Below are 18,938 nucleotides of genomic sequence, written 5' to 3'. Positions count from 1 at the left end.
TAATTATTTACTATGGATCAACCATCATTTAGTCAGCCACTTCCAGAATCTCCATGTTGCAGTTTTAGAATTGAGATTTTGCAGTGTGGCCATCCTCCTACTACTTCACTTTCTCTGTCTCCACCACCAAGAGTAGCACAATAAAATAAGTACCCTTATACAGGCTCAGTTGCCAATGAAAGCCAATGAGGAAGAGGCACCATCCTCCTGAGCATAGCATACATTCTAAGTCGGTGACAATTACGTGGTACTGTGTCCCCAGCAGGTAGAACACATGGATCCAGGAATGAAGGGGTGAAACTTGGAGTAGCATCTTTCCAACTGGTGATTTTTTTAAAATATATTTTATTGATGTATTACAGAGAGGAAGAGAGAGAGATAGAGAGCTAGAAATGTCAATGAGAGAGAAACATCCACCTGCCGCCTCCTGCACACCCCCCACCAGGGATGTGCCTGCAACCAACATACATGCCCTTGACCGGAATCGAACTCGGGACCCTTCAGTCCACAGACCGATTCTCTACCACTGAACCAAACCGGTTTTGGCATCCAACTGTGATTTTATTCTGTGGGATAAATTACTAATAGAAGGACTGCTTTGTCAGGTAGATATATTTTAATTTCACTAAAATGTTATTCTTTGGGATAAATTACTAGTAGATGGATTGCTGTCAGGTATATTTGTTTTTAGTTTAATTAAAATTAGATTTAGTTTAATTAAAATTAGATTGCTTTACCAAATCCAATGCCTATAACAATTCACATTTCCCCCATTAATGAAATGAGAATGTTTGCCCCACATCCTCACTAGCAATAGGAGTTACAGATATTTTCAATCCTGCCACTGATATAAGATTTTTCACTTAATGTGCACATATATGAATATTCAGAGTTTGGGCAGCTTTCATGTGTCTCTCAGCCAGTTGGATTTGCTTTTCCAATAAACTACCTATTTGTATCCAGTGCCCACTTTTCTGTTATAATAGTGTCAATTTGTAAGACTTTTTGTTATGTATACTTATCCTCATCAGTATTAGATATATTTTTTCCAAATCCATAAATTTGTGTTATCTTTATTATGGTCCCTTTTTTCACACATAGATTGCTGTACATACAGTCGAATATGTTTTTTTCTCTTGTTGCTTCTAAGAGTTCTGTCTTGCTTAGAAATGGTTCCCCAACCCTGGATTGCAGAGGTAATCCCCTGGGATTTTTTGTCACATTTTTTGCTTAGTTTGGTATTTACAATATCGATATTTTTAATATGGTAAAAATAGAATCAAACTCAACTTTCTTTCAAATGAATATCTTGGTGTTTCACTACAACTTACTAAAAATATTCACTCTGCACTAAATTGGGATGCCAATTCTGCCATACATCATATTCTCATACATATTAAGGCCTATTTCTAGAATCTTCTCTCTGTTCCACTCATCTTTTCCTATTCTAAAGAATGTACTCCATTCCTAAGGCTTTCCTCACACTATAAGCCATTCTGAGCTGTAACCAAAGGCATCCTGAGTCAGTGGGATCCTAAAGAATGACAGTGGACTATCCTGAACTCAACCAGCCTGAGCCCCAAGCACAGCTGCTGATCCTAATGTGGATTCTTTGCTAGACCACATTACAAGGCATGCATTGATGTGGTTAATGTTTTCTTTTCTACACTCTAGGAAAGAAGTATTAGATGTTCCCATTCACACTGGGCAGATAAGAATATATACTTAGAGTCTTGCCCCAGAGCAATAACTCTCCCACCTTCTGACATAATATTTTATGAAAGGATATGAACTTTCTGGGTGATTCTCAAAACAAAACATTGGACCACTATATCAGTAACATTATGTCAGTCAGACCTAATGAGCAAGAAATGGCAAGTGCACTAAAGACCTTAATATGATGCATGCCCTCCAGAGGGTAGAAATAAACCCTATTAAGATTTAGGGGCCTGACACATTAAGTAAATATCTGAGACACCCCCTCCAAAGTAAGTCTGACATCTATCATCCCTTAAACAGAGAAGACAATGACAGGTAGACTCCTTTGGATTCAGGAGGAAGAATATTCTACACTTGAAAATACTGCTTCAGTCCATTTACAAGTGACATGGAAGGCTGCCAACTATTAGTCTAGATACTGGATTTTGGAGGCCTATCTCTTGAGCAGCTGAACTACTAGATGTAGGGAATTCGGGAGGAGGAGGCATGTCTATACTTCAGTAGAGCCACTCCAAGGTGAATATTTGATAACTTATTTAAGCTCTCTGATTAATTTCCTCAATAGTGAATTTAAAATTTTTACATTTTGTATAAGTTCACTGACCTCATCTTGGCTCTCAAAATCTGAGCCAATGATTATGACAATGATGGTGATGATGAGTAACTTTATGCACCATCAGCAGTAAAATCTTCCTTCTCTCCTTATTTCCTTGTCCTAGGCAGAATTCTAAAATAGTCCGCAGGTCCCTCCCCCTGATGTGTAAGCTCTGTCTAATCCCTCCCTCTGAGTGGAGGTAAGACCTGTGAAGGTGATGGTGCAGTCACTCTTATGACTGCATTTCATTATATAAGACTCCTCAGGCATAGCAGAGGAAACTCCCCTGCTGGCCTTGAAGAAGCAAAGTGCCATGTTGGGCAGAAAACTGGTAGGCAGCCTTCAGGAACCAAGGACCTCCTATCACACAATCACAAGAAAATGAATTTCCTCAACAACCAGTGAGCTTGGGAGAGGACCCTAAGGCTCAAATGAGATTGCAGCCCTGGTTTCAGCCTAAGACATTGAGCAGCCCAATTAAACCACATTCAGCTTCCTGGCCCACAGAAACTATGATAGTAAATGGGTGTTCTTTTAAGTCACTAAGTTTACGGTGATTTATGAGGTAGCATGAACAACTAATATAATCCCTTCAGCCAGGATATCTACTAACTTCTCCATCACTGAGACCTCAAGCATATTTTCTTGGGTCATCCAGCAATCCCAGCCCCCTCCCCCCCCCCCCCCCCCAGGATAGCTTTAACAACATGCTTTGAATAAATACTGTTGCTTCTAACCTTACAAGAACACAAAAATTGAAATGAAATTTAAAAACCTGGAAAAGTAGATTGCCAGTATTTAAATATAGACAGCACTGGGGACGATTATTTTCACAGAAACACATTTTAAGTCCTTATTTATGTCTGCCCAGACATATCATTTAAATTATTTAAAATGTTTTTCAGTTAACTCATGACATTTCATAAAATACTTGTTATTTGTACTTGATAAGAGATACATTGTTTTGTTTTATTTTATTTTCCAAAATGCACTGCTGAGTTGCCTTTGTAAAAATACCCTTGTCTGGAAGGAGAAGAGGAAGAAATACCCTTACCTGTATGACAGGTACCAAAACAATGTTGTGATAGATTATAGGAGCAAGAAGGCCATAGCATTGAGTCACAGCTTGAAGAGCATAACTGGAATCATTTAGGTAGTTGCTAAGTTCCAATGCCACTAACACTCTCTCACATTCAGTTAGTCGAGCAATCTGTAAAGAAACAGGTATTGTTACGCAAATTAAATATCAGGTACTTCGCTAATGTGTCTAAGGAAAACAAAGGTAGGAAATATGATCCCTATGGTTTAACAGATGAATGTTGACATAAAGAGAAATCTAAATTCAGGAACAACACTAACTCCCTAATAATGCTACACAGTGATAACACAATTTTAGAATTGAACTTCAGAATTTTTGTAAAGCAATACAAATACCACTAGAACAAAAAAAGAACCAATCTTTGTAACTGGTAAGATAAAATCTTGGCTATGTTTTAATGTAAGAAAAAAAAACAGTTGTTGCAAAAGCATAAATTATAATAAATAATTAAAATATAATTTCTCTGTCATACTGCCCCCACTTGATTAACAGAGTCCCATTTCCCTTCTGAATTTGTGAGAAAATAGCAAATTTTCAGTAGAGCAAACTATTCCCCTTATAATTCTCCTACATAAGTAAAAATTATAGTAAAATGTGAAGATAGGCTTTTGTGATTAAATGACACTTAAAAAGAATAAGAGTCTTATCTTATTCCTCATTTCCTTTTCCTGAGGAAGATTTCATTATTTTTCTGTGTATATACATACAAGATTATGTACAAATAAAACTGTATAAATAGCAACCAGAAATTTCTACATAACAAATTATTACTCAAATACTAGCCTAGCATTCTGGAAATCATTGAAGTACTTTAAAATTGTCTTTCTTTTCAGACTGGATGCTGAAAGAAGAAATTGAATATGATGTATAGTAGGAACAGATTGATGGTTGTAAGTGCTTGGGCTCTGCAAGACCGTGCACATGCCTTGGACAAAGAATCATGGTGTGTGTTTTTTTCACTTTCATATTCATAAAAACTAGTACAAATTCACATAACAAATTATTTATTAAAAGATGAATAAGGGCATGAGTAGAAAAGAGCAACTGCAAAAGAACCTAACAGCCAGGCTGGCATGACTCAGTGGTTGAGCATTGGATTATGAACCAGGAGGTCAAGGTTCAATTCCTGGTCAGGGCACATGCCCAGGTTGCATGCTCAATCCCTGATAAGGGGTATGTAGAAGGCAGCTAATCAATGATTCTCTCTCATCACTGAAGTTTTTATCTATTTCTCCAACTCTCTTCCTCTCTGAAATCAATAAAAAATATTTTTTAAAAACAACAACCTAACAACAACAAAAAATGGCAAAACCCTCCATATATCTAAAGTGGAAAAAGAAACTTCAATCTAAATAGGAAAAAAAAAGGAGGATTGTTATTAAAAGCAAAAGTGTAGCCAAAACCGGTTTGGCTCAGTGGTAGAGCGTTGGTCTGTGGACTGAAAGGTCCCGGGTTCGATTCCGGTCAAGGGCATGTACATTGGTTGCGGGCACATCCCCAGTAGGGGGTGTGCAAGAGGCAGCTGGTCGATGTTTCTCTCTCATCGACGTTTCTAGCTCTCTATCTCTCTCCCTTTCTCTCTGTAAAAAATCAATAAAATATATATTAAAAAAATAAATAAATAAAAATAGAAAATAAAAAAAATAAAAGCAAGAGTGTAATCAGGTTGTGGATGTACACAGAAGATTGTTCATAAGCTCCCTGAAATTATCAATAGAACAGAGGTTAAATTCCTGCCTCTGTACAGGAATGCATTGTTATAATTAAAAAAGAATTTGGTAATTGACATGTACCAGCATGAAAATATGTCCAAGATCTATATTATAAAAACCCAGTGTCCCTAATGCTATAATGACCAAAGACTGGCAAAGATGGGCGGGGCTGTAAGTGCTGCGGGACGTGCGTGATTTCGCATGCCGGGCTTCTAGTATATTATAAAAATGTTTAAAAGCCAACGTGCAGAACAACAAATACATCATGATCCCATATAAATTTGGGGAAAAGAGAAAAGATAAACCTGTTAATCCTACATGGACTATCAAATAAGTCAGCACAAACACACATGGCTCCTCAGTCCATTCGCAAGGCAGGACTTACATTCCCCCAAAATATGAAGTTGAAACATCAAGAAACAAATAAAGGAAAACTGGCACATTCTCAGTCATTTTAATTCACTTACTTGTTGAGCAGGAAAAATCTCATTGCCTTTGATATTATCACAGAAAAGATTTTCTTCTTTAATTTTAATGTCACTTGTTACAAAAATATTTCTGAGAAAAAGGTATAAAAGGATTGAAGAAGTCTCTGCCAAAATATCTGAATGTAATCTGCAAAAAGGAGTAAATGACATTACAAGTTTAAATATAAAAATGACTTATCATGTGAACTTGCCTTTTTAGACTGATTTGTTCTTAGTATCTACACAATGATCCCAAGTCTTGGAACAGCTACTCTGGTACAGTGTTAAGTTAAAAACAAAGACTATCCTTAACAAGCTCACAACTAAAAGAATTAAGCTGTCATAGATACATAAAAATAACTATTGTCAAAGCTTTCTGGTTTTAATATATAAAGTTATATTTTATCAATATAATGAAATCACTATAGACACTCATTAATGAACTTTATGAAAATGAGGGCCATTTATAATAGAATCAGCTGGGGGTGGGGTCGAGAGAGAAAAACTTTTGCATTATTCCTAATTATCTTTTCTAAGTTGCAGTCAACAATGCCAACCATTGGCAAACCTGGGAGCTCTACAATCATCCTTCTTTGTTTGCAATATTCCCTCCCTTACTCCTTAGTCTTATTTGGTAGCAAACCCTCCCTTCTAAATTTCAGGTTCATCTACTCTCCATACACCCTATTCCTATAAAACAAGAAAGAGTCTAGCATCAATAATTCACACCTGAGGAGTGTTTGTTTTATTATTAGGTTAAACTCTAAAATTATCTTTGCTTGGAGAATTTTAGCTATCCTACTCTCTTTGTCCTCATGCTAACCATCAGAACCTTGAAACAGGCAATCAATCCAGGCTATCAGCTCCTCCTGGCTCCATCTCCTTCCCTTCCCAGCTCAGACTCTGATAGTCATGTCAATAGTGGCCTCTGTAGCACTTTAGATTCTGCAAGTCTTATTTTATGCAATAATCAATTTTCCTGCCCTTGCATAAATGTCACTGTCCAATTTTTATATTTACTTATTTATTCTCATTCTTTTTATTCAATCCATACTATCATTTTCTGAACACTTACTATGTAGAAGACACTATTCTAGGACCTGGGATATAAGGATGAATCAAAAGTGGCTCTTTGACACAAGGAACTGGGCTCTACTAAATTCATGTTATATGACAGCAACTGAGTCATTAGTGCTTCTCAGCAACACTTTCAGTTGTCCCTGATGTTGCCTTATTCACATTCCCCACAACAAATGTTCTAAATCCCCTGTTCTCCATTCCATGCGTTCCTATGTCCTTCTGGCTCTAGCACAGTATCATCATCACCTACATCTTCTTGTATCTTCAATTTCTCCCTCTCTACTGACTCCCTTCTTTCTACCCTATAAAATCCTTTCCTTAAGCTTGCCCTCCCCCCTCAAGCTTCTTCCCACTTTCCTCTTCTCTTTACCACCAAACTTCACATGCTACAATTCTCCATTTTCATTTATTCCTCAGTCAATTGCAAAAGTTTTCTGTCCCATCATGACTCTCTTAAACTCACAAATGGTCTCCTAATTGCCAACTCTAAAAGCCTCTTCTTAGCTCTAACTGGTTTGGCTCAGTGAATAAGCATCAGCCTGTGGACTGAAAGGTCCCTGGTTCAATTCCAGTCAAGGGCACTTGCCCAGGTTTGCTGGCATGATCTCCAGTAGGGGGCATGCAGAAAGCAGCCAACCAATGATCCTCTCTCATCATTGATGTTTCTATTTCTCTCTCTCTCCTTCACCCTTCCTCTCTGAAATCAATAAAAATATCTTTAAAAAATAAAATAATAAAAGCTGCTTCTTAGTTTACATCCTACTCTGTCTCTCTGTAGTGTTCTATTATGCAGCTATTCAACTTGACCTTGCACTTAGCATTCAATACTGCTGGCGTGTTCCTCCATGGTGATGCTCTCACTGCCTTTGAAAATATACTTTCCCAAACTTTCACCTCCTGGTCTGCTTATTTCCAATAGCCTCCCTTGGTGCCATCTCTGCTTCTGTCTCTTAAATGTATGCATACCCAGGGTTCAAATTCCAGCTTTCTATTTTTCTGCTAAATAGTCATTCCCTGTCAAAATTTCAATGATCACCTCAATGGAAATTTCTAAATCTGCAACTCTAGCCTTGAACCTCTCTCCTTAGATGTCAGCACTAAATATCCAACTACCTACCTGATATCTCATATCTACATAGATGTCCTGTTGGAAAACTAAATAGTTTAAATCATATTGTCTTCACCCAAAAACATGTTCTACCTGTCCTATCATGCTCCCTTAGTAAATGTAATAGGCCTCCCAGTACGATAACCTTGGAAATCTCAGTCAACTTTAATTCCTTTCTCTCCCCTATTCTTACAAATGACATGAGATATTCTCTTTCTCCTCTAAAAATAATTCTCCAATCCATCCTGCATAGTACCTAGGACATAGCAAATGCTAAGTCTACATTTTTTTAATTAAATGTAATTATATTTAAACCTGAATAAGCATCATCAATGTCTTTACTCAACCAGAATTTGCATTTTAAGCTCGTTATCTTTGATTCAGAAGTGAAGGGTTTTGTGTTCTTATTAAAGAAATTTTAGGCATTAACAAGTAGGTGATGGAGAATGCTGTTTTTCAAAGTGGTTAAGACAACCTGAAATCATACCAATCCTAATTTCTTAAGCTTCTCTATTTTTTTTCTTTTAAAAAAATATATTTTTATAGATTTCGGAGAAGAAGGGAGAGGGAGAGATAGGAATATCAATGATGAGAATCATTGGTCAGGTACTTCCTGCAGACTCCAGTTCAAGCCCACAACCCGGTCATGTGTCCAGGTATCGAATCAAGACTGCCTGGTTATAGATCAACAATGCTCAACCACTGAGCCATGCTGGCCAGACAAACTTTGTTCTTTTAAGAAAAAAAAAATGGCTGTAAAGCAAAGTATGGCCTGTGGTTTTATATGTGGCTTCTCCTGGCCCAGTTGTTGATAGTGTAATTCTGGGAGCTCAGCAAGCAAAAAAAAAAAAAAAAAAAAAAAAAGCATTTTTATCCTAACAGTTTACCCACCTTTCAGACTCAAACTTTAACCTGAATTTGGCCTTTCTCTGTTATAAAACTCCCTGCCCTAGCTGGTTTGGCTTAATGGATATAGCGTAGGTCTGTGGACTGAAGGCTCCAGGTTTGATTCCTGTCAAGGGATGCCTGGACTTCAGGCTCAATCATGCAGAAGGCAATCAATAATTCTCTTTCATTGTTGATGTTTCTATCTCTCTCTCCCTCTCCTTCTGAAATCAATAAAGATATATATACTTTTTTTTTAATTCCCAATGCTATTTGTGTTTTATAGTAAAATTGACATTACCTTGGTTAGTGTTTGGTATTTTTTTACATAACTTTCATTAACTTATATTCAGAATCCATCCATATGGTGCAGTATTTTTTCTGATTCTAACAAAGAAGTTTCTAACAAGGACTCAAGACCTTGAAATGTATGTACTCATTAAAAGCTAATCAGAAAGTTTTATATGAGCTATCTTAACATGCAATTACAAATAAATTAATTCTAGGCTTCACACCCAACTTTTAATTTCAAAAAGCAAATTAATATTTTGAGAGAGTATTTCTAATTACTTTCTCTGTGTAATAGTCATCATACTGCTTAAACAAACCACAGACTGTTCATTGCGAGGCGGTGAAGTGACAAAATAATCCCAGACTGGTGAGAAAACTTTCTTAGCCAATTCATAGTTACCAATCTGATAGGCAACCTACAACAGAAAGAACATTATCTTATGCAACATTTTTATTTGTGAAATGTACATTTTAAACAAGAATTCCAATAGGGTCCTATAGCATACTAATTTCATATACAGTCATTCACATTTGCTGCTCTGGTCTTCAGTGCCACAGTAAGGTAATGATAGCCATCGGCAAGGGAGACAGACACATTTTAAAATCTCTTTTATTTCTGAATTGCATGGAAATTTGAAACTCTGTAAGGATGTTTCAAATTCTCATAAGGAAAACAAAGATCAGATCTGAGCCAAATTAATTTCATTCCCATCTATCTCAGCAGCGCACTCCATTTATTATAGACACTGTTATAATGAACAATCTGTTCCAAGAGAAACAATCAGATTTCCCAAACCAAAAATATGAAATACACTTCATTCTTTTCTGCTTCTGACTGACACTTTTGGAAGTTTTGTACAACAAAGAGTTCACAGCTGAAAAGAGTGAAGAATAAAACAGAGATGCTTCCAAGAAGCCATGATATATTTTTAAATTTAACACATTCAACTTTAGGCAAAAACTTTAGGCTTTTACTCGTACAACTGAAACATTCAGAAGAAAAAAGTCATGAACTTACCTATTTCTTTTGGTAGAATATGTTTCTTTAAATATATTTCTAAAAATCATTCTATTTTTATATGTATAGCAATGTGAAATTTCACCACAAATTATATGCTACTTCAAGTCCTTGATGGAAGCAGGTAAAATGTAAAGTATACTAGTAAATTCATTGAATTAAATATGTAAATGACATGCTGCTGGTTATATACCACTCCAGGGAATAATTTACAGATCTAGAACTTTTTAAATCTGCCAGGTCAACATTCAAAATCAACCAACCAATAAACTTCTTCAAAGCTGAAAATGCTCTCATCAAACTGTAATCAAGTTATAGATATAAAAGACATGAAATTACAGAAAAACTATACATGATAACATAATAGCTGTGGAGATTTAGAAAAGAAGAAATAAAGGCTTCAAGGAGGAGGCAGGGCTTGAATTGACCCCTAAGAAGAGATAAGATTCAGTTTAGGCAGAATCTGAAAAAGGTCCAGTAATGGAAATCACCGCATTGCAGTTAAGAAAGACTGGAAAGGCAGGCCAGAATTTGGGGAAAAGTGGGCCATATGCCGAAACCAGTTTGGCTCAATGGATAGAGCATCGGCTTGGGGACTGAAGGGTCCCGGGTTCGATTCTGGTCAAGGGCATGTACCTTGGTTGTGGGCACATCCCCAGTAGGGGGTGTGAAAGAGGCAGCTGATCGATGACTCTCTCTCATCGATGTTTCTAACTCTCTATCTCTCTCCCTTCCTCTCTGTACAAAGTCAATAAAATATATTTAAAAAAAAAAAGAAAGAAAGAAAAGTGGGCCATATGATTGGACAGGTAAAGTGGGACATGGTGTCAGAAGGTCTTGAAAATCAGATAGAAGTATTTAAAAATGTCAGGCATTATTGTGCTAATTCCTCACCATATCTCTATTAAGTAAGCTCTATTATCATCTATGTATTTCAGATGAGGCATTGCATAGTTAACTAATTTGTACAGAGCCTGACACTCAGTAAAATCAGTGGAGCAGAGACTTGGAGTGGAAACTGAGTCACTTTTCTGGGCAGCATTGATCACATAGAAGATTTGGACTAAGTGGTCACTAAAACACCATCTCATTCTAAGATTTCCATGGGAAATAATAGCAGTTGATGTATAATGGGGTTGGTGAAACTGTAATTGAATGTGTTTTTTTTTTTCCTTTAAAAAAATATATATAGTCTTTTGAAAAATAATGTTATTTATTCAATTAGTGAACGCTGTGAAACAAGATACCTTGATAAAACTTTCTATATATATAAAAGCCTAAGCGACCAAACTGAATGATTGGTCAACCTGTCTCAATGATGTGCAATTACTACCAGGGAGCAGACGTTCAACACAGGAGCTATCCCCTGGTGGCCAATGTGCTCCCACAGCGGGAGCACTGCTCAGCTGACCAATGGGCGCCAGATGCATGGCTGGAGAGTGCCATTTTGTGACACAAGCGTCTCCTCATGGCAACTGACTGGGCACAAGCCTGCACAGACTCAGCAGAGTCAGGATGAGCAGGAACAGCAGGTGGGAGCATCAGGTGGTGTTGCCCTGCAGCGATCAGGCTGAAACCAGCAGTCCAACATCCTCCAAGGGGTACCAGATTGCAAGAGGGCACAGGCCAGGCTGAGGGACCCCACCAATGCATGAAACCATGCACTGGGCCTCTAGTGGTTTATAAAAATCATGAATCTTTGTGATGATATGAGCATGTTCAAAGATGGCTAACTGGTAGTGATGTGCAGAACAGATGACAGAGGGGATGAGGTTAAAATGAAAAAGCAGCACTAAAGACTCATGTAATGATGGATGAAGTATATAGTGTAAGCTTCAATACATGACCTTCATCTGGCTTCCAAACACCACACTTTTGATTTTCTTTTCACTACAAAGGCCACATTCCTTTTCAGTTGCCTGCACAAGCTCCTTCTCTTTCCCCCAGTCTCTCTATAATTGGCATGCTCTAGGGTTCAGGCCTTGAACCTCTCCTCTTTTCTGTCTGCACTTTTTTCCTTGGTGATGTCATCCAGCTCCATGGCTTTGGCACATGACTACTCTCAAAACCCTCTCCTGCCCAAACCTCTGTCTCTTCTAAACTCCAGATTCATACATCTAACTACTCAACAATTCTCTCTGAATATCCAGTAAGTCTAATACATAAGAAATACCTAATAGTATCTAATATCTTACCTCAACATACATACCCCAAGCTGAATTTTGGATCTTCCCTACCACTATCTACATCACCCACAGCCTTCCTCAACTCAGTTAATATCAACTATATCCTTGCAGTTGGTCAGCTAAATATCCTAGAATCATCTTTCAATTTTCTCTTTATATTAGTTCCATCAGCAATTCTTAACTCCTCCCTCAAAACATATCCAGAATCTGGCCACTTCTCATCACATCATCTACTATCACTCTGGCCAAGCCATGTTCATCTCTCATTGAATTATATTGTAGAAATAGAGAGGTCTCTCTACTTCCACCCTTACCCTCTTGTGATCTGTTTCCAGTATAGCAGTCTTTAGTGTGAGCCTTTGACAATATAAGTCACATTATATCATGCCACTACTCAAAACCCTCCATTCCACTCAAAGTAAAAGCCAAAGTTCTTAAAATAGCCTAAAAGTCTTTTCATGATATACTCCCCTACCCAGTCATTCAGCCTTACTTCTCTGACCAATCCTTCACTCTCCATGGGTCCCTCTGCTCTAGCCATATTGGCCCCCTTGCTATCTGTAAAGCATACCAGGTGCACTTCTGGAAATCTTAGGGCTTTTGCTCTAGGTCCTTCTGCAGAATGCTCTTCTTCCAAGAGTCTTTCCCACAACTGTTTCAGGTCTCTGCTCAAACCTCACTTTCTAAGTGAGGTCTTCCCTGAGCACTCTATTTAACACTATAATCAACCTTCCATTTCCCCACTTCACATTTCCAATTCCTTTCACTATACTCTACTTTCTATTTCCATAGAATTGCCTGTTTCCTCTGGTAGAAGGACACAGAAATCTGTTTAACTAGCATTCCTGATCACTGATGCACGCTCAAGTTTTGAATAACTCGTCTGGAGCAATGCTGGCACAGAGTAAGCACTCAGTAATAAGGTGTTACAAGAAATAATAATGTGTTGAATGCATCCTTCTCCACAGAAGAGGATACCCAGAGGTTGCACTGTACTGTAACACAGTTGACTGGCCCAGAGTGAGTGCCTGACCTAAGCTGAGTGTTTTATAGCCCCCACTTCAAAGCAAGATGGACCCCCACCCTAAGTTTGGATGACCTGGACTCCCTTGGAGAATTTGGGAGAAAATGTATTACTCACACAAGACTCCCAAGGAGAGTTTGGCAGGCACACACAGGTCTGGGCTGGCTTGAACAAAGCAGAAGAAACGAGTTGGCCCTTGGTTCGTGACTGGGAAGCAGGAATAAGGGAAGTTCCCGCTACCTGGAAGGTTTAAATTTCCTGTTGGCACCAAAGATAAGGTAAGCCCACAGACCTCTCGATCAGCCTGCCTTCCGGTGCGGCCAAAGGAAAAAAGAGGGGTGAGGTTTACGGTGGTCAAACATCAAAAAAGAGGTCAGATTCTTTGTTGCATTCGGCAAGCCAGAATCCCTCTCCCAGGAATTTGGAATTAAGATTAGAAGGCAGCTAGCTGGTCTCTATTTACAGTTAAATTTGAGGGATATATAAAAATTAACAAGGTGCTATTTTTCCTCCAAACATAGAGAGGTAAAGAAATTAAATCTTTAGAGAAAGAAAAATAAAGAATATTTAGAGAGAACTGAAGGTATAAAACCTAGAGCTTTGCAGCCTTCCCAGGGTGCATTCCCCAAGCCAGGCTGGCTCCCCTACTTACAAAGTCTTAACTAAAACCATAAGTCAAAATTATCTAAATAAGGGCTGTTATATATATTTGAAAGGAAGGAGAAATGACATCTAGCGTAGAACCTGGCACAAAGCAGACAGTGAATAAATAATTCATCAATAAACAGATGGATATAGAAAGAGTAGTCATATTTAGAGGATGAGAGGGAAGAGTTGAAATTTCTTAAAAAGCTTAAAAATGGTGCTGTTCATTATATTCCACAAATGAGTGATATCATGTGATATTTACAATTTATAGTTATAAAAGTCCTGGGAATATAGCAAATGGAATATAGTCAATAATATTGTAATAATTACAGATGGATAATTATCAGGTGGATACTTGACTTATGGGTGAGATCACTTCATAAAGTATATAAATGTTAATCACTATGCTATGCACCTGAAACTAATATAAAATAATATTAAATGTCCACTGTAATTGAAAAAAATGCTGTTAGATTCTAAAAGTTAAATAAATAGCTATATGTATCTGCTGGCTACATTTAAAAAAAAATGATGTTAACTATCTTTTTTACCTGATAGCTTTTTCTTTTATTATTTGAATAGTCATAGGCAACCCTCTATTAATCAAATAATTTCAATGACTTCATATATAAAATGGGGAAAAAGTATGAACTTTTATTTCCCCTTCTCCTGACATCATTGTGCTTTCTAACAAAGCATTCATGTCCCAGCATCAAATTCTCCTGCCAACACTGATCATCAAGACCCGCTAAACACCACCAAACCCAGGCAGAGAGAAGATGGGAGAGGTGTAGGCTCTAGAATAACTGGGTACATGTTAGACATCGAACACATGACTTCCTTGGAACCTGGACGAGCAATAAAAATGCATGAGCTGGCTCAAGTGTCAGGCTTGCCATCTGCTACCCAAGTAACCTTGGGTAAATTAACCTCCCTGAGTCACCTTTTCTGGAATTAACTGGGACTGGCAGAGGAAGAATCAAATTAATCTCAGGCTCCTCAATATAAAATGAAAGTGATAATACCCCTCAAAGAGTAATTATAATAAAGGGAATAATGCATTTTTAAATGCTTGTCACACAATAGTTTTTGATATTCCACGTTTCCTTTGTTCAACCACCCATAGTGCCCACTCACTATTGTATTTAATATTAATTCAATAATTCTGCAGTATATGGCATTTTGCATGTATCCATTTTACAGAGAGGAAAATGGAGACCAAGAAATTTGTCTAAAATTCTGCTTACAGACATCTAATTTTCTATATTTCATATCACATTATCTATCTTTTCCCAACTTAAAGGGGAAGAATAAAAAGAAATTAGCCTTTAAAGAGAGGGAAATTGGAAAATACATCATTCATATAGATTCCTCAAAAAAAAAAAATTTCAGATAGCCTGAATTAAGGGAATACCTAGTAAAGATTCACCTGAATTTATTAATGTCTAAAGAATAATGTTGAGCAAAAGTGCAACCTAAAATCACAAGTCCATGTTAATAATTGGCAGTTAGTGGAATATCTCCATACCTTACTATAAGTATATTTATAGTATTTTTAAAGAACAGACTATCCTGAAATTAAAAACCACTCTCATAAAAATAGATCACAATTCCAAGAGAAAGGTCTATTTTCTTGCTAGAACCTTTAAACTTTTGTAAATAAAAAGATTTACTAAGTGAGAAAATTTTGCTTTAGCCACTTAACATTATGAGGCAGAATGCTCATAAACTGTCATAAACAAACTGAAGTACTGCAAATATGGTATCAATAAAGACACACAGGTCACTGCTTTATGACATTTCTCATTATTCCAGCAGTATAGCTGAGACTTAGTTTTATTAATTTTCAATGAAAGTTCTGCCAAGTGAATCCCAAGAGTCAAACCACTCCCTGGAGAAAAATTAGGCCTTGATAAAATATTCTGTTCCTCTTTTTGAAATAACTCCATCACTGCAAATTAGGGAATATATTAGATTCCAAAGAAATCAGAAAACTATGAGCCAATATGACATGCTAAACCAATGCTAGACAAATCCTAGCAATTCTCTCAATGTAATTTTCTTTGAAAAATACGATCATATCAAAAGCCATTAAAATCTTCGCTTATAATACTAATCAACTATTAAGAGAAAAAATAGCACAATAGAAATGTAATAAAATTTAGAATAGCCATCATCTCTAGAGTCAATAATAGGTTTAAAATTAGATGCTTGAGACTTAGGTCAATGAGTCACACTCTTCTTAGCATCTTTTTCACTGGTGATATGCTCTAAGTCAGGTAACCATTTCAGCAAAAATGTTAATTCATTAACATACCCACAACTAAATACAACAATAATATTTACTAAGTCCCTACTGTGTGACAAATGCTCTGGTTAAACATCTGACATGAATATCTCCACTTAATACTCATACTAGCTCTAGGAGGTAGCTTCTATTATTCCAACTTCACAGATGAAGGTTATTTGCCCACTATCACGTGGCTAGTGTGAGGAGCTTGCATTTAAACTCAGGTCTGCCTGTCCCTATTAGCTCAGACATTTACTTCTGTAAATCTATCCTAAGAAAGTAATCGTGAATGCAGCAAAGATTTATATAAAAAGATATGCATCACAGCTTTGCTTATAACAACAAAGGACTGGAAGGTATTTAAATTTGTCCAACAACGAAAAATTATTAAACAAACCATGATCTAGCTATAAGATAGATAATACCATGCAGTTGTTTAAAATTATGTTTTAAAAGAATAATTTAATGGAATGGGAAAATGTCAGTTATATACTAAATGAAAGTAGCAAAATGTACAATAATATGTATACTATGATTAAAATTACATAGACATAATTCATATGGGTATATATGCATGTATAACACACATATATATAAACACAGATGAAAGTATATCTCTGGTTCTCTCCACATTGGCACTACTGACATCTTGGACTGGATAATTCTTTGTTATTGGGGCCTGGCACTGTCCTTTACATTGTAGGATGCTTACCAGCATCCCTGGCCTCTACCCACTACCTTGTTTCCCCAAAAATAAGACATCCTCCGAAAATAAGACCTACTTACAGATTTCCTTCTGAGTGAAATATAAGGCATCCCCCCGAAAATAAGGCCCCACCTAGGCTAAACATGAGAGATTTGGTCCACTGATTCTGAAAGAAATGGAGTCACAAGAAATTCACCAGGAAATTCAGGAATTGGATGGTTATGATGATGTTCCAGAAGATGATGACATGATTGTCATTGAATAAATGAGTAAATTCTTGATACTGTAGGATTCACAGTTTGTCTGGTTTGTGTTGACAACTACTGTACTACCGTACCATATACAGGTAATAAATTTCCTTTATTTTCATTTAACAATAAATGTGTACCCTATTCTTCTTCATGGAAAAATAAGACATCCCCTGAAAATAAGACCTAGTGCATCTTTGGGAGCAAAAATTAATATAAGACACTGTGTTATTTTCAGGGAAACAGGGTAGATACCAGTAGCACCCCTCTCATTGTAACAACCCAAAATGTTTCCAGACTCTGCAAACGTCCCCTGGGAGCCAAAACTGCCCCAGGTTAAGAACTGCTTCTCTGGATGATAGAATAACAGATAACATTCTTTTTTTTTTTTTCTTTTCTTTTTTCATTTCAGTATTTTCCAAAATTTCTAAAATTAATGTGTTATATATGTAATCCAGGTAAAAGTGTTATTATAAAAAGCAAACTCATAAGAGAAGGAATTATTCCTATTTCATGAGGTTAAATTGCAATGATGGAAAATATATATTAAGGAGCTATAGAATATCTGCTGTGATTTTTCCCCCCTCCATCAGAAGTTACTTAATAACTGCTCAATGGAAAAACACATAAAGAAAAACAAATGAGCAGAAATCTCTTCTACCTGAGTCAGGAACATCCGAGCAGTAACAGCAGAAAGAGGTGGATAAGTCAGAATTGGTTTAGTTGTCTCCCCAACAGCATTACCGACAAGCTTCCCGTTAGAAGAGTAAGCAGCAATTGCAAAGACATATTTTTCATTGGTTTCTAAACCTTTCACTTCAAAAATGCTTTTACCATCAGCTGGTATCTATTAACAAAAACATTTCAAGTTATGTATGAAAATTAAAGTAATATAAATTTAAGTATATAGTTAAGTAAACCTTACATGAAAAAAAAAAAAAGCTCTTCATTTACTGTTAGATTTTAGAAGTTGAAATTAGAGAAATTCACTGAAATGATAATGACTTCCTAAAGGGAAAAAAATCATCATTCAATATGTTCAGTAAGATTTCTTGGCATTTAGATTTTTTTTCATGTGACATACCGCCTCTCCTGAGTTTGGGAGACGATTATTGTTTAGTCTCACTTTTCCATGGCTCCCTTCTGCTTTGCAGCCCAAAATGCGGTACCACGACACCTGCCGAGGAGAGAGACAAGCCCAGCATCTGTCGTCTGTTTAATAAGGCATTCAATTTCCTTTATCAGGATGTGGCAAAGGGATGAAAATGTAACTATGCAAGTTTTAAAACATGGTATCCAGGTTTACACAAGTACTTAGGTTTAATCTTTTTTTTTTAAAAAAAAAAAAAGGCAAATATAGGCTAGTTTACCTGGGACTAACAAGATTAAAATATTATTCATTACTCATTATTTTAACTACTACTAATTAAGCAGTTCCTACCTGCTGAGTACTACTAGGAAATTTACATATGCTTTCTAATATTCACAACATCACTATAAGTTGGGATTACTTTTGTCATTTTGCTTTACAGGAAATCAAGACACAGAGATGTTTAATAACTGGCCCAAGATCAGATAGTGTCAGGGAGTGACTCCAAAGATGACTTAATCTTGTTGGGGAAAAAGACCAACACTGGGATGATTTTCATATTTTATTAAATAATAGATGACAAAAAAAGCAAATAGAAAAAAAAGCAAGATACTAAATCGTATTATTTGATGTAAAATATAAAAATACATGTAAAAAAATAAAAGCCTGGAAGAAACTGTTCGTAAATAAGAATAGTGGAAGATTTGGGGTAATAAAGTGGTAAGATTATGGGTAATTTTTTTTCTCCAGTGCATGCATTTTCTGATATCCT

The 18,938-nt window shown here is 36.6% G+C and overlaps 1 protein-coding gene across 1 annotated transcript in view; it reads right to left on the bottom strand.

Moving 5' to 3' along the window:
- CFAP54 (cilia and flagella associated protein 54) overlaps nucleotides 1–18,938 on the bottom strand; it is a 239,556-nt gene that overhangs the window by 152,487 nt on the left and 68,131 nt on the right. The window contains 5 exon segments of the mRNA XM_084878469.1: nucleotides 3,369–3,524; nucleotides 5,593–5,740; nucleotides 9,236–9,372; nucleotides 17,738–17,923; nucleotides 18,161–18,253. Of these exon segments, the coding sequence (XP_084734595.1) occupies nucleotides 3,369–3,524; nucleotides 5,593–5,740; nucleotides 9,236–9,372; nucleotides 17,738–17,923; nucleotides 18,161–18,253 (720 nt within the window).

The sequence above is a fragment of the Pipistrellus hanaki genome, assembly GCF_964339955.1.
Source record: "Pipistrellus hanaki genome assembly, chromosome: 3".
NCBI classification, from domain to species: Eukaryota; Metazoa; Chordata; class Mammalia; order Chiroptera; family Vespertilionidae; genus Pipistrellus; species Pipistrellus hanaki.
This window is presented reverse-complemented; position numbering and strand designations above follow the sequence as displayed.